Source organism: Schistocerca piceifrons, chromosome 2 (assembly GCF_021461385.2).
Source record: "Schistocerca piceifrons isolate TAMUIC-IGC-003096 chromosome 2, iqSchPice1.1, whole genome shotgun sequence".
Classification (NCBI taxonomy): Eukaryota; Metazoa; Arthropoda; class Insecta; order Orthoptera; family Acrididae; genus Schistocerca; species Schistocerca piceifrons.
The window spans coordinates 810,788,914-810,805,265 of record NC_060139.1 but is presented as its reverse complement, the minus strand read 5'-3'; the positions used below and the strand labels follow the sequence as shown (position 1 = coordinate 810,805,265).

General features: G+C 39.4%; 1 protein-coding gene across 1 annotated transcript in view; it reads left to right on the top strand.

Annotated features, from left to right (window-relative positions):
* The window catches only part of LOC124777606 (glutathione S-transferase D6-like), a 35,669-nt gene extending 23,279 nt beyond the window's left edge, over positions 1-12,390 (top strand). Inside the window, exons 3-6 of the mRNA XM_047253067.1 lie at positions 288-346; positions 4,473-4,611; positions 7,024-7,185; positions 12,199-12,390. Coding sequence (XP_047109023.1) covers positions 288-346; positions 4,473-4,611; positions 7,024-7,185; positions 12,199-12,357 — 519 coding nt within the window. The 3' untranslated portion in view covers positions 12,358-12,390. The remainder of the gene's footprint in view (positions 1-287; positions 347-4,472; positions 4,612-7,023; positions 7,186-12,198) is intronic.
* The last annotated feature ends 3,962 nt before the right edge of the window (positions 12,391-16,352 follow it).

The following is a 16,352-nucleotide window of genomic DNA, read 5'->3' as shown; positions in this document are numbered from 1 at the left end:
ATCTTTCATCACCCAATTCTGCAGAAGGTCGTTGAAATTAAACAGCTGAGTACTGTAGTTGACGAATTTTCCACGTCAATGTTTCTTTAGATTTCGATTTCTCGTTAAATTTTCTTTAGAAGGTTTTTAAATATTTTCTGTACTTTCTTTAATAATTTCTTAAACGATGAGCATTGCGTTGTTTTCTTAAAGAAAAATAAAACGTACATGGGTAATACAGATGATATGATATCCTCTACGGTAACATGTGGTGCAATACCATAGTTATGTGTTCTGTGTTGTTTCAGAAAAATCCGCAGCGCACAATTCCGACACTGGACGACAACGGTTTAATTCTTGCAGAAAGGTTAGTGCAAACATAATATTATAACAAACGGGAAAGGATTAGTAATGGAGAACTCGCTGGTAGGTTCATTCAGCAGTCTGGGACTAGCGTCGTATTTACTGAAAAAGGCGACGTTCAGTCATAAAGGAAACGCTAGTAAATGTTCAAATGATTATTTTAAAAAGTAAATAATTTTTTTGACACAGTCACAACAATTTAAGTTCCAGTTTCCCTATTTCGGCCGTCATCGGCCTTCTTCAGATTATAAGGCAGGTGATATAGTTCTCTCCAATCACAGAGGAAACCACATTGTCATTGAGACTTTCTTATTGTCTTATGCTTTGGCCTACCTAGATTGTAAAAACAAATTAATTATTCAAGTACACCTTTTTGTTTTATGTTTTTCTCAGCAGGTTTCCAGGTTCGTCTACGTTTTCACTGTTAGGGTTCCGAACCTCAATCGGTCTAACCGACTGCTAAATACGCTTTTCCTCAGGAGAGGGTAGATGCATCAAGTTGATACGATAGTCTTGGTATTTCCGGGACCAATACTTTGCTAATTTCAATGTCGATAACATATACAAATCTTATAGAATTTATATTCCTGCTATGGTTGTACAGTCTATGTACGTAATTAAGTTTGCAGGGAACCCTCAGTGTGCAAGTTCTACTCGCAATTGGATTTTTTTTTCGGCCTACAAGGCCTGGTTGTACATTTTGCACTGCATAGTGCACTTCGTACAAGAACTGCACAGTGCTAGAGTGCGCTATAACCTGTAACACAATGACGCCCGAAATCAGCCTTTTGTTTGCGGTTGCCAGTTTACTGTGTCGAATCACTAATTGCAACAGACACTGGTATGTAAAGTGAAAAGCCATCTCTCTTGAGTACTTCGTTCTGGACTACAGTCTTCAGCTCGAAGACCCGTTTGATGCAGGTCCCCACTGCATCTCCCGTGTGCAAGCCTCTTCGTCTCTGCAGAACTATTGCAGCGTACGAACACTATGACCTGCTCGCTGTATAGAATTCTTGCTCTCTCTAGAAATTTTATCCGCCACACTTCTCTCTGAACCAAGTTTACTATTCGTTTATGCCTCAGAATCCCTTTTAATAGTTACGTTCTGCCGTAAAATACTTTCCTCGCCAGTCAGTTCAGTATACATTTATTAGTTATCCTATACATTTAAGATTTAGCCCTCTGCTGTGACGACACATTTCAATGGCTTCTTTCTTGCCTTTCCTACTTATTTCACAAGTTTCACTCCCATTTAAGGCTATATTATAGACAAATACCTTTCTAAAATACTTACTAACACTTATATCTGGTGTCTTTATTTTCCTCGAATTCTGTGTAATATTAACCGCATAGTCTTGCCACCTATAGTTTAAATCGTTGCTTGTAATCTTCACAGTTCGGACGTTTATCTTTGCTGACTTTATGTTTGTGTATATCGTTCCATAATTCTAGCAGGCGTGTTTCATTTCTGGTAAGATAATTCTACGTTTATGAGGCACCTTTTCCTTTTTTTGGCACACCTTTGCACGAAAGACAATGCAAATGCAAGTCGTGTATGAGCTCCATCACCCAGCTATGTACCTGATCTGCTTGTTATGTTTCACTGAGGCTTCTTTTTTCGTAGTTGGCAACTGTATTTTCCTATATTGTCAATGCCTTAGATACACAGGCTATGATTTACAGAAATATTTGTGAAATGTTTACTGTTCAACATTACAATTCTTTTTTTAACATGTTTCCTATGGTATTTACCTTACAATTCATCTGTCTTTCATAACGTCGGTCATGACCGTCCCATTCTGTTGTATATTATGATCATGATGTGTTTGTATGCCTCTTATAGCTGCATTGCGAGATCATCGCCCTTTATAATGTACGTCAAATGTAAATACATATATGTATGAAAGAAATTATTCCGTGGTATCTGGCACAAAATTAATTTCTTTTTGTTATCAGTCGTTCAGTCTCGTGACTGGTTAAATGTGGCCCACTACGACTTCCCCTTGAGGGGCACTCTGAAGCTATAGTCAAAGTGGAACTAATATGTCAAGGTTGCTACTGAAGGGTTGATAATAAAAATATTTGATCACCCACGTTCTGTTACAAGACTGACTGAGGAATTCGTGAGCCTTTAACATTACAAAAAAGACTTCACTGGGGGATTTGTAGTTCGTGGAAGAGTGGTGTCCTTTGAAGGTTGTTGCTCTAGCAGCGAAATATGAGATAGAAACATCTTCCCGTCTCGATGCGATACAAAATCTGGTAGAATCATTAATGTGGTCATCTGACGTCATACTGGGTGAATTTCTTTAAACTTGGCCATGAACGATTTTTTCCGCATGCTTGTGTTCTTGCAACAATAACATTGACTTCTACGGCTCATTGAACGCTAATATAGTTTTCATTATTCGGAATAACGGCACTATTTACTTACCAGTACTATTGTGTATGGCCTGCGAGGCAGTATGTTGGGCTTCCGTAAGTGTTTAATATATGCGTTAACATCACTATGTTTTGTGCAACAGTCACGTTGTCACCACATACGCGCCTGGTATCAGAGAATATGCAATGGATTCCCCGCGCCGTTCCGTGTTATCCCCCACTTCTGCTCAGAGACAAAACGTGAAAACAGGAAGAAGGTGTACTGAACTGTGAAAAAAAGCACAATAGAAACACTGAACGGTCCAAAGATAAGAAATATAATTCAGAGAAACGTAAATCAGCAACGGCGTCGTGGTTAAGTGGTCATGTTGTTGAACCGAAGAGCGAGCGAGCATTGTGCCAACTTCCCTCGGGCAATTTTTTTTTCTTCACTGTTCGCTGTATTTAAATTTGCGTCTGCGTCATGGCGTAATATCCGTCTGCAACAGCAAGGTGTAAGGTAGGGACGTTTAATGACAGTTGATTCTGCAAGACTACTCTATTAGCAGCCGAAAGGAAATGGCTTTAGAATGGGAACCTTAAACGTTTGATGACAAGGCGACAAGCCAACCGAATGCTCCACCGGAAAACACATCTGTTGTGTCATACACAGCAAAACTGATAGTACATGTGTCATATCATAGGAATCTCTTGACGACGCACCTAATTTGTGCGCCTGGTAAATAAGTGAGATATGCCTCCTTGCCCGATTTAGGCCTTGGTTGAATGTAAATGTGATCGCTCTGAAGGACGTGATGAAAACATAACTTAAGCTGCAACAAATGAACGCAACACTTTCTCAGTCACACAGTTTCTCTGTGCTCTGTCAGAACATCTGTTTTTAACGTTTCTGAAGCTGCGTTCCGTTTTGCAAGTTTCAACTCTTAAATTCCTTCGTTGTAACATAGGTCACAGCCGCTTTTTTGTTGTTTTAATTTCGGTGAGACGTCTATTTGGTATCTCGCCTGCTCTCACTCTCCATCACATTTACTTGTGACGGTAAAGTTTTCTTACCACGTACCTCATTTCCTATAGCCAGTGTATCGTATGACAGTTGCCAAGACCACAGAAAGTGAACAAACATTTCAATGACCAACGGACAGTTCACAATACCACGAAAAAGGAGATAGCACGAGTGAGTTTTCAACACGGTTCTTCCGGTTCATATCCCAACACTGCAACCACTTAAACACGACACCGCGGATATTAGATTTGTTTTGATATTGCACTTCTCCGGCTTCGACCGTTTACTGTTTCTATTTTGTTTTTTTTTCACAGTTCAGTACACCTCCTTCCTCTTTTCATGCTTGATCTGTGTTCAGATTTTAACAGGCTATCTGCTGGGCCATCTTACCACTAAATGTGAGGGGGACGCGATGGGGAGTTTCACTTTTACGGACCAGTTACAGGAGTTGTGGCTCAGCTTGTCTCAGGAGGGTCTGTAGCGACTCTGCCACACCCTTCCCAACCGAATCAGTGAATGAATTCAGGCCGGAGGTGGTGGAACATCATACTACCAAGTTCTTTATAAACGTGACTCGATTTTGTACTCACTGAATTAACGTCACATACCATCTCGACTCGTGAAGTTTTCCCTTTCTTTTCTGGGTATTTCTCTTTTATTCTCAGGCTGCGTATTTTGTTTTAATAATTTCATGACCATCTTGTTTTCTACACATAATAATAATAATAATTATTTTCTTTTACAGCCGTGCTATCGCTATGTATCTAATCTCGAGATATGCGAAGGACGATTCACTGTACCCAAGTGACCCGTCTAAGCGAGCTCTTGTAGATCAGCGGCTGTTTTTTGACTTCGATATCTATGGAGCTATTGGGAAAATCTGGGTAAGTTATGCAGCAATGCAATCTGTGAAAATACACAAGAAACGCTCACACAATCTAAAGAAAACCTGTCGGTTCTTGATATGATTTACTTTTCTTGCCTGCACAGATACGTACTTGCTTATCTCATTGTATATAATCGGGCATCACGCTGTCGAGTAGTTTGTGACGCAGGGTTTGAGCACGAAAAAGCACGATCTAGGAACACAAACTGTGGTAGGAAACTACTCCGCGTCCTAACTGGTGGTTATCTGGAAAACATTCTAGAACAGCAAAAAAAGAAAGACATGGTTATTTTCTACGGTTTTCACTCTAGCCGAATATCGCCAATTGTTTGAGGGGCTCTGTAGCCCGTTTGTGAGTTACAGCAGTTAATTACAAAGATAGAACATTGCTTCATCATTAAACATAAAGTCAACAGAGAAATTCAACCTTCTTGTCTGCTAAGTGTGTGTCACTAGCTCTATGAGAATGAGTTGCAGTAAGTTCAAATACATAACAAAAAACCAGCAATATGCGAAGCTTGCCACTTCTCACCTACCATGTGACGCCAAGTAGTACGGATTTTACTGAAATGCTGCGGATATTCTAGTCTGAAAATGCAAACCAACCGAGAAACGCTGTTCTATGAATTCATGGGAATGAAAAAGAGGCCGAAGCTGGAAAAGGTTGAGACGTGGTTGCAACTTACTCATCTTAATCAAAGTTCAAGTAGAGAAAACGGTAAAAGAATACAAGGAGAAATTTCGAAAACGTTTCATTCAGAGAAATAAATAAAAATATTGAGTTTCGACGTTGTGATTAATTTTACCAGGAAAAAAAAAAGACTTAGATGATTACTTGTAAACTGGTTGTAAGATGAACATCAATAAAATTACAATAAGGATAATAGAGAAAAGCAAAATTATGTTTGGAAATTTTGGAGTGCATGGAATAATAAATGAGATGCTGTAAGTCATAGTCGTATATTGAGCACCAAACTGATTGACGCCATAACAGTGAAGAGGACATTAAGGCAGACTAACAGCAAGAAAAACGTTTCTAAAAAGGGAGAAACATGTTAACTTCGAATACAGATAATTAGATTTTCTTTTCAAATTTTATTCTCCCTGGAAATGCAACGTAAACTATAGTCAGTACAGACAAGGAGAGAACAGAAGCTTTTCATATGTTGCGTTGTAGAAGAATGTTGAACATCATATCGATAGAGCCGATAACCAATGACGGAATACTGAATCGGTGTAAGGGGACTACAATATAGCGTAGATTCACATGACAAATCATGAGGCATCGAAAAATAGTGACCCCATTAAGTACCGGATATTTTTATTTGTGCTTACCGTAGTGGCCTGATATTGTATGTTGCCTGATTTGCATGTAGACAACACAACGTAACTGTCTTGGAGGTCCTGTAATCTGTTGTCGGTACAGTGGTTTGACTTCATAAAACAGTATTTTATCGGCTAGCAGTTCTGTGTATGCATTTAATGATAAATAAATTACATCTCATCAACTCTGCATCAGTTTTATTATAAACTTTTAGTGCTTGAACATAAAAAGTTTCTGCGCGTTGTGACTCAATAATTTTTAATGCCAAAAGAAAGGAACCACGTTTCATAAACTATAATCGTAACATAATTGTAAACTTCATTTAAAAATAACAATCACAATCCACGATATTATTGAGCACAAGAATAAATGCAATCCGAATCTGCGGAAATAATTAATATTTGCCTCATCATTTGCAAAATCTTAATTCCTCTCTCTAACCCAACCCTATGGGGAGAGAAGGAGAGTTTTAGTTTTAGCGAATCAAAATTTACGAGGTAAATAAATATTTTTTATTTATCCGTAACCATTTTCCACGCAAACATGAGAACATGGATTTTCTTGAATTACAGCGCCAACTACCAAGAATCAAAACAAATGTTTAAGACAAAATGTATATAGTTTTTGATGTAGAATCTGATTCTGCAATGAAAAATGGGGGTTCCCATTTGAAATTTTAAAATCGTCTCCCACCCCACCCCCAGGGGGCTGGGGTGGGGGGCAAATTTTAGCACCATGATGTCCCCCTCGAAAATAATCAACTTTGGATTCTACACATTATTTCGTCTGAAGCTTATATTTCGAGTTATTCTGGTTTGTCAACTTAAAATTTACACCCTGTATACCATAACGGATATGTCTGTTATGTGTTGTACATCTTTATTCCTGTGGTAAGTAGCATCTGAAACGAGCCTAACCATAAGTAATAAACTGATATAAAGAATATGAGATTATGTAAAATATAAAAATTTCAAACACATGTTAGCTTCATTTTCATATTATTTTGTCATAGTAAGTAAACTTTTTACGTATATTTTGGTCTATGATCGATAACAAAGATCTGTCAATATTTCTTTTTGCCTGCAGTATGCGGTTATTGACGGAAAACCACCAGACCAGACGTATGTGGACAAAGTAAACGGTGGACTAGAGACTTGGAACAGAATGCTAGAAGGAAAGCAATGGCTCGCAGGGGATAACATCACACTGGCTGATTACTCTGCTGCTCTAATTGTGTCAACAACACAGGTAGTGCTGTTCTGTTTGTGCAGAATTAGTCTCTATGTGAAAACACAAAAGTAATAGCTAAGAATTCAATTTTCGAGTTGTTATGAAAGAAGTATAATTGTTATGTTGACACTGTTGCATTGCTCTGACTTCTCTTCCGTCACAGTATTATACTGCCTCTTACGTAACCCATATTCAGTTAACGTCGGTTTATTTGTACGCGATATCCTATTTCCTCATCTGAATTTTTTCGTTTAAAATGCTGAAACAATGTAAATGCTTTGGTTTTAACTATCAGAGTTTATTTTCTAAGACTGTACTTCTTGCTTTGCATGTTTATATCTCCTTTACTAGGACATTTCTTAAACACATACTTAATAAATTATATGTACTTTAGAATTACTTTAGATTTTAAAGTGTATTGCCTATGTACAGAAGAAATCTCAGTTCCATTGTCAATAGAATTTTATATCTGCGTAAAGCAGATGCAAGCTGCAAGTTGTACTCTGCTTTCTGTACTTACTAACTTTAAAGTGATCCTGCGGGTGTATAGGTTAAGAAGACAGTTTCACTAATTGATAGCGGTTAGTGGAGCGAATTTTTTGACGTAATTAACGCCATAACGTATGTGAAATGTGATTAGATAGCAGCAAGACAAAATCGCAGCTAACCACTGTTCCAACGTCAGTTGAAGAGGTCACATAAACATCTACCCTACTATATTAAACGTAAGAAAACGCCTCACTCATATATCGTTCTTCTTCTTATCTTTGCACCTGGAAGTATTCCGTGAAAATCGGTTGAAGTTCTAGGAATGGTGTCAAGGAAAACTGTAAACTGATGCGGGTTTCTGTTCAAGATGTGTGTATAGATGAAACATCGCTTACAAACCATTGACAAATCAGTAACATTCCAATATGTACCACCAGTCAGTAGAATATCCACACTGGCTGCTGAAGGTGAAAAAGAATAATGTTGGTCTTTCAATGGACGTTTTGGAATTTCGCGAGTAATTGGGATTATAAAAAGCACAGTTATGTACACTTCCGAAGATATGCTACCACACTTATTGCCAGACATCAGGTTGGACATAAGACACTCTTGTGGTACCAATATGGTGGATATCGCACTCATTCTTTACAGATAATTACAGGCCTTTGCATGAAATTTGGAAGTCGTTCGACTGGTCGTCCATGAACACAAAACAGCATGTACACCTAATAGTTTTCACTGCCCTTTTGTTGTGAATAATGTTAAAAGAAATAGTCTATTAGGAAATGCAGACTCCAGAAGACAAAAATGTCCTTTAAGAGAGGACTGTGCTACAAGAAGGGTAAATGACATTCAGCGTTAAACAAGGTCTGTCTGGAATTGCATGAGTCAATCAATTCCCATGGTCAGCATTTTGACCACTTGTTGTGTCTGTTGTGGTCTTCAGTCAAAAGACTGGTTTGGTGCAACTCTCCATGCTACTCTATCCTGTGCAAGCCTCTTCATCTCCGAGTAACTACCGCAGCCTACAAATGGTTCAAATGGCTCTCAGCACTATGGGACTTAACATCTGAGGTGATCAGTCAACTAGAACTACTTAAACCTAACTAACCGAAGGACATCACATACATCCATGCCCGAGGCGGGATTCGAACCTGCGACCCTAGAGGTCGCGCGATTCCGGACTGAAGCGCCTAGAACCGCTCGGCCACATCGGCCGGCCCGCAACCTACATCCTTCGGAATCTGCTTAGTGTTTTCATTTCATTCTTGGTCTCCCTCTACGATTTTTACTCTCCACTCTTCACTCTGAAACTAAATTGGTGCTCCCTTGATGCCTCAGAATGTGTCCTATCAACCGATCCCGTCTTCTAGTCAAGTTGTGCCAGGAATTCCTATTCTCCCCAGTTCTACGTGATCTACCCATCTAATCTTCAACATTCTTCTGTAGCATCACATTTCAGAAACTTCAATACTCTTCTTATCTAAACTATTTGTCGTCCATGTTTCACTTCCATACTTGACTACAATAGAAGCAAATACTTTCAGAAAAGACTTCCTGACGCTTACACCTATATTCGATGTAGACAAATTTCTCATCTTCAGAAACGCTTTCAATGCCACCGCCAGTCTGCATATTATATCCTATCTACTTCTACCATCATTAATTATTTTGCTGCCAAAATAGCTAAACTCATCTACTGCCGTAAGTATCATATTTCCTAAACTGATTCCTCAGCATCACCTAATTTAATTCAACTACATTCCATTATCCTCGTTGTGTTTTTGTTGAGGTTCATCTTATATTCTCCTTTCAAGACAATGTCCATTCTAGTAAACTGGTTTTCCAGGTTCTTCGCTGTCTCTGATAGAATTACAATATCATCGGGTAACTTCAAAGTTTTTATTTCTTCTCCCTGGAGTTTAATTCGTACTGCAAATTTTTCTTATGTTTCCTTTACTCGTTGCTCAATACACTGGTTGAATAACACTTGGGATAGGATCCAACCCTGTCTCATTCCCTCCTTAGCCACTGCTTGCCTTTCGTGTCCCTCACCTTTTATAACTGCCATCTGGTTCCTGTACTAATTGTAAACATCCTTTCGCTCCCTGTATGTTACCCTGCTACCTTCAGAATTTCAAAGAGAGTGTTCCACTCAACATTATCCAACGCTTTCTCTAGGTCTATAAATGCTATAAACGTAGGCTTGTCTCTCCTAAACCACCCTCCTAAGGTAAGTCGTGGGGTCAGTATTGCCTCGCGTGTTCCTACTTTTCTGCGGAATCCAAACTAATATTTCCCGAGATGGGCTTCTACCAGTTTTTCCATTCGTCTCTATAGAATTTGTGTTAGTATTTAGCAGCAGTGATTTATTAAGTTGATAGTTCGGTATTCTCACACCTATCAGCACATGCTTTGTTTGGAACAGGAATTACTATATCCTTTCTGAAGTGTGAGGGTATTTCGCCTGTCTCATACATCTTGCTCACCAGATAGACGAGTTTTACATGGCTGGCTTTCCCAAGGCAATCAGTAGCTCTGACGGAATGTTGTCGACTTAGGTCTTTCAGTGCTCTGTCAAATTCTTCAATCAGTATCGTATCTCCCATCTCTCATCTACGCCCTCTTGCATTTGCATAATATTGCCCTCAAGTACATCGTCTTTGCATAGACCCTTTATGTACTCCTTTCTGCTTTCCCTTAGGACTGGTTTTCCATCTGAGCTCTTGATATTCATACAGGCCACTTTAGTTTTCCTGTGATATAAGCTTCTGCATCATTACATGTTGTGGAAGACATAATAGTGTACATACTATGGGTAGACAAATATATTACGTAGACACCAAAAGCACAACATGTTACAATGTGTGGCCGAGCGGTTCTAGGCGTTTCATTCTCGAACCGCGCGACCACTACGGTCGCAGGTTCGAATCATGCCTCGGGCATAGATGTGTGTGATGTCCTTAGGTTAGTTAGGTTTAAGTAGTTCTAAGTTCTAGGGGACTGATGACCTTAAATGTTAAGTCCCATATTGCTCAGAGCCTTTTTTTTTTTGTTACCATGCCCAGTACGTTGCAGGTACTGGCTTTCCACTGGCATTCAAAACGGCTCCAAGTCGGGTTGCAAAGGATAAATATGGGCCCCGTGTGGTTTTCAGGGGAGTCATAGACCATTATCCCTGTAAAATAGTAGCACGTTAGATAACTATGACGGTGATCACGTCCCCTTCTCTCCAAGTAGGCCATAAAGGCTCAATAATACTGATACCTGCTGAATGTGGCCGCCCAGTGGGATGCTCATAAAACCAGTCCTGGACGATGATAGCTGTGTGAACAGAGACACTGTCGTCTTGGAACACTTCCTCCCCATTGGGAACAAATATTGTACCATGTGATGGACACATAATTCTTGGCAATAATGGCCCTTGCAGAGAAGCATGTGGCCCACGATATGGCTGCCCGAATCATAACCGAACTCCCGCCGTGTTTCACTCTTGGGGCGTAAACTGGGCCGTAAGTTCGAAACAGTGTGACGCAAGCCTCTTCTGGTCAAAGAACTTTCTTCCACTGCACCATAGCCCCAAGTTTTATAGCTCCGGCACCACGTTATCCTGTGACGGGCATTTGTGTCAATGATGTGCGATTCTTGGTGCTGACAGGTTTCACGAGGTCGACATTATATACTTCAATGAATTTTCCATCTGACGTCCTCATTAATTTTTATCACAATGCTCTTCGATGATTGTCTGTCACGCTTATGTCCGCATTGTGGCATAATGAGTGATGTTTTTCTGGTTTCCCTCTATGAGATATAAATCTCTGATACAGTGCCTCGTAAAATACCAAACACTTGCGCTACGATGGTTACGAAAGCACCAACCATACGAACACCAATAACTTGCGTAGACTCAAATTCACTTAGCCCCTACATAGTGCACTCAACACTTGACAGAACACTGGTTTGAGCGTGACTGACACTTGTAATCTTTTGGGGTTTTGCTTATGTGCCGTTCGTGATCAAATACTACAGCGAAATCTGCAGGCTTGCCTAACATCTGCAGCTATGCATTTTACAAGATGTTTCCATATTTTTGTCCAATCCGTGTACGAGCTGATTGTTTTCTTACATTTGGTTCAATACCGAACGGTAAATTGAGACGCTGTCTTCTTATTTGTCTTTGATTAAGGTCATGTATCGTACATTGTCGAAGTCTTCTTCTTAAGGTCAAAAAAGTTAAATAGCTGATAGTAACCTCCCACAAAACAATGTTGGTATATGAATTTGGCAACACTAAATGTTACAGATAACTTGCGTAGGTCATAAATTCGCCACACTGTGCGCTATAACTTAGGAAAATCCGTACGTCAATATGTTTGCTTGTTTTGTATATGTTTTAGTTTTCTGTCTCAAGTGCTTAAGTATGTATGTTTACTGGGAGAACGCTATTGAATATGATGTATATTTTAAATGTTCTCTTTGTAAATGTCAGATGATTCATATAGTGTATTCGCTAGTGATATATTCCTAAATCTTCTGTTACAGAATGTTCCAAAAACGGAATTTAATCCATACAAGTACAAAAATATTGCTGAGTGGCTCTCTAGAGTTGAGAGCTCTAACCAAAACTACGCAGACGAGATGAAAGTATTTCGTGAAGCCGTGAAACCTCATCTAGAAAAGATACAAAAAAAATCAAAGTGATAATTTTTTTTAGTATCCTTTGTTTTGCATATATTTCACAAATAAAGTTTTAAATTAAAAATATATTATTTATTAAGAATCTGATAAGTACCTTTTCAGTTTTGATTATGTTAAAGATACAAGTATGCATTTTTATTTTCAGTTCTTAGTGTGACATACCCAGTTATCAATTACATATAAAAATGTGTTTAAAATACGAACTGCCGTTGATGTGCACAGAGTGGCACACCAGATGTAACACTTCGACGATTTGTAAGGAATGGGTCGCCAGATTGTAAACATAAAGCCACTTCCACCTTCACCTCCAGCATCATTCGTCTGAAGTATTTACATTCGTCTGAAGTATTTTTCTCGATGACTAAAACACGCCATGTATTATCGTGTGTAGGTAACATTTATAACACGAGCAAACTTTTGCAAAATTCTTCTGGTCACCTCACTGACCTTACAAAATAAAATATTCTTGGAAATGCTAGATATCTGAACAGAGGGATAGTGAACTTACCAAGCCGCCGGAATGTGAGCAGAGTACCGTTAAACCTCCTGATCTCGTTCACGGTTTATAAACACCTCTGACTATGGTAAGCGAGTGTGTGTTAAAGAAAGGCGGTAGTTTGAACTTTTACTGTGTTAATTTGTTTGTTCACAACTACTTACAGCCTTCTAAGTCTTTCTGGAGAGATTTATGGTTCTTGTGAACAAAAAATATTAATACAACGAAGATCGTAACTACTACTTTCTTTTATAAAATCCTTGCTGTGGTACCCTCTATGAAAAAAAGTATATGTGTCTGTCGTAACTTTGTGCATGTCCACTGCGACAACTCTCTCGAGCACTCTTCTTATAAAAGACCTTCGTGATCCATACACATTGCGAGAATTTTCTAATACACAGGAATGGCGGAAGAAAGGTTACAGCTTAATGTGTAATTGACTACAAGGTCATAATCGATGGAGCGCTAGCTGTAGTGTTTGGAATGCGATGAGGAAGAAAATACTCCGCACACTTTCAGAGGAACGGTACTAGCCCTCCCGTCAACAGAATGAAGAAAATCGCAGAGATCGTAAGTCTGGATGACAGGCGGGAATTTGAAGCGATGTCCTCCCTTTACGAATCCAGTGTACTGTTAATGCAACACGTCGCTCGGTGTGTTCCAATACGAGAAGAAGAAAGAGAATTGTCCTTAAAGGAGTGAAATCTACACGTTCGTCAGTATTAGTATATTAGCTTCATTTGTATGTTATCATTCTGTCCCTAGATGTCATCTTCCAGTGGTCATTTGATTAGCCCTGCTGTCTCCCGATCACGGTGTTCCAGGATCGATTCCCGGTCGGGTCGGGGATTTTCACTGCTCGGGACTGGGTTTTTGTGGGTGTGTGTTGTCCTTATCGTCATTTCATCATCAACGACGACCAATTCGCTGATTTAGTATCAAATAAAACGAGTTTTGCCGAACAAACTAGATGGGATTTCTCTGCCAATTATGCCATACACACATTCCATATTGTTCCCTCTGCAATTATTGATCTGAATAGGATGCATAAAAGCATAAAGAACGCCTCATTGTTCCGGACATTACACGATGTTGTCAGGAAATGACCTATATAAGGAACTACTGTTTAGTACAAGAGGAAAATTTATACCATCTGAGATTCGCGTGCAGAGGGAAGTGGTCAACCGTCTCGAAAGCTCTACTGTATTTTAACGAGTAATTTACTCACCTTAAGTTTGTCTGTAATATTAGAATTTCCATTGGTTTTTGCAGAACGATTATAGTGTTTTCTCCTTTTCCGATTATTTACCCTCTTATCATCACGTTCTAGACAGCAAATGAATACATGTTCCAAGCGCAGTAAAATTTCCATCTCTCTACATTGTCGAATCGTGGAGCACCAATCCTGCTTCATAAGACAGTCAGTGGTCTCCTAGTTGTTATAATATTAATGTCCTCCAAGCATATACTTTCAGCCGGCCGAAGTGGCCGTGCGGTTAAAGGCGCTGCAGTCTGGAACCGCAGGACCGCTACGGTCGCAGGTTCGAATCCTGCCTCGGGCATGGATGTTTGTGATGTCCTTAGGTTAGTTAGGTTTAACTAGTTCTAAGTTCTAGGGGACTAATGACCTCAGCAGTTGAGTCCCATAGTGCTCAGAGCCATTTGAACCATTTGAACCATATACTTTCGGCTCACTCGATTCTGAATTCTGCCGCTTGTTTCTCTATTGCCAACAGTCACAAGGGCCCTCAACTTTGTTTTATCAGTGTCGTTGTGAAATTAATCAAATATTTCCTTCATCAAAATTTCTAGTGTTCATGTGATTTTTACACCATTTCAAAAACATTGAAGATTTTATTGGTTTACAGGCTTTTAGATTTGCAGCTGAGTTGTCATTATCTCTTCAGACGATATCCCAAGTAAGTGTAGGCTTCGTTCAACAGTTTCACTGGGGTTCGACAGCGACCAAAAATATCTTCGATGGTCATCTGAAGACAACAGGCAGATTGTCAAACAAAGCGTGAAGTGAATACGACAGCTAGGTTGCAGCCTGAAAAACTTATGAGCCATCAGTTTTGCCTACGAAACCCCACAAAGTTATGTCTTTTGCTGTGATGATTTCTAGTGTCATCTCTCTGTCTATATTTTGCTATTATAGCTATTACCATAAATCTCTTATATTTTGGATAGCTAGAAATCAATTATCACATACTCAGTTGTAACTGTGATAAAACTATTACACTGTTATTGATATATATATATATATATATATATATATATATATATATATATATATATATATATATATATATAACGGAATGGCAGTTTAATGGAAACTGAGACATTGAGAAATCATATTTTGTGGAAACTGTACAAATGTATTACTTGGCATAAAAGCGAGCTTCTCGGCGCCAGTAAGTAACAGACGCCCAAAGACATCCGGTATAAGAAGTCACCTTAATTCCGCCAACGGCCTTGCCAAAGAGGGCGGGGGAGCGGACAGTTGTTCACACTCTTGCCCTTGGGGTGACCCACTAACCCTAAAGGCGGAAGAATCAGCAACGATCAACGGCATGATGACGCAGAAGACAGAAGAAACCACTTCATTAAAGACACATGTTGTGTATCGACAGAACATGTGGCCTATAATTTAAAAAAAAAGTCATGATGATCTCTTCATTGCCAAAAGATTCCGGAATAGTCTCTCATTCGAATCTTCGGAAGGGGACTGCCAAGGAGAAGGTGACTATTGAAAAGTTAGAAGTTTCAGAGTGGTAGGGAAACTAGAAAATCTGACAAGTGAAATACAAAGGGTCAGTCTAGATTTAGTATGTATCAGTGAAGTGAAATGGAAAGAAGACAAGGATTTCTGGTCAGATGAGTAAAGGGTAATATCAACAGCAGCAGCAAATGGTATAACGGGAGTAACATTCGTTATCTATAGGAAGGTAGGGCTGAGAGTGTTTTACTGTGAACAGTTCAGTGATACGGTTGTTCTTGTCAGAATCGACAGTAAACCAACACCGACAACGATGGTTCAGGTATACACGCCGACGTCACAAGCTGAAGATGAAGAGATACAGAAAGTATATGAGGATATCGAAAGCGTAATACAATACCTAAGGGGGGACGAAAATGTTATAGTTGTGGAGGACTGGAACGCAGTTGTAGGGGAAGGAGTAGAAGAAAAGGTAATAGGAAAATATGTGCTTGGGACAATGAACGAAAGAGGGGTAAAACTAATGAGTTCTGTAATAAGTTTCAGCTAGTAATAGCGAATACTCTATCCAAGAATCACAAGAGGAGGGGGTATACTTGGAAAAGGCCAGATGATACGGGAAGACTTCAGCTTGACTACATCATGGCAGGACAGAGATTCCGAAATCAGATACTGGATTGAAAGGCTCATCCAGGAGCAGATACAGATTCGCATCACAATGTAGTAGTGATGAAGAGTAGGCTGAAGATTAAGAAATTGGTCCGGAAGAACCAATACGCAAAG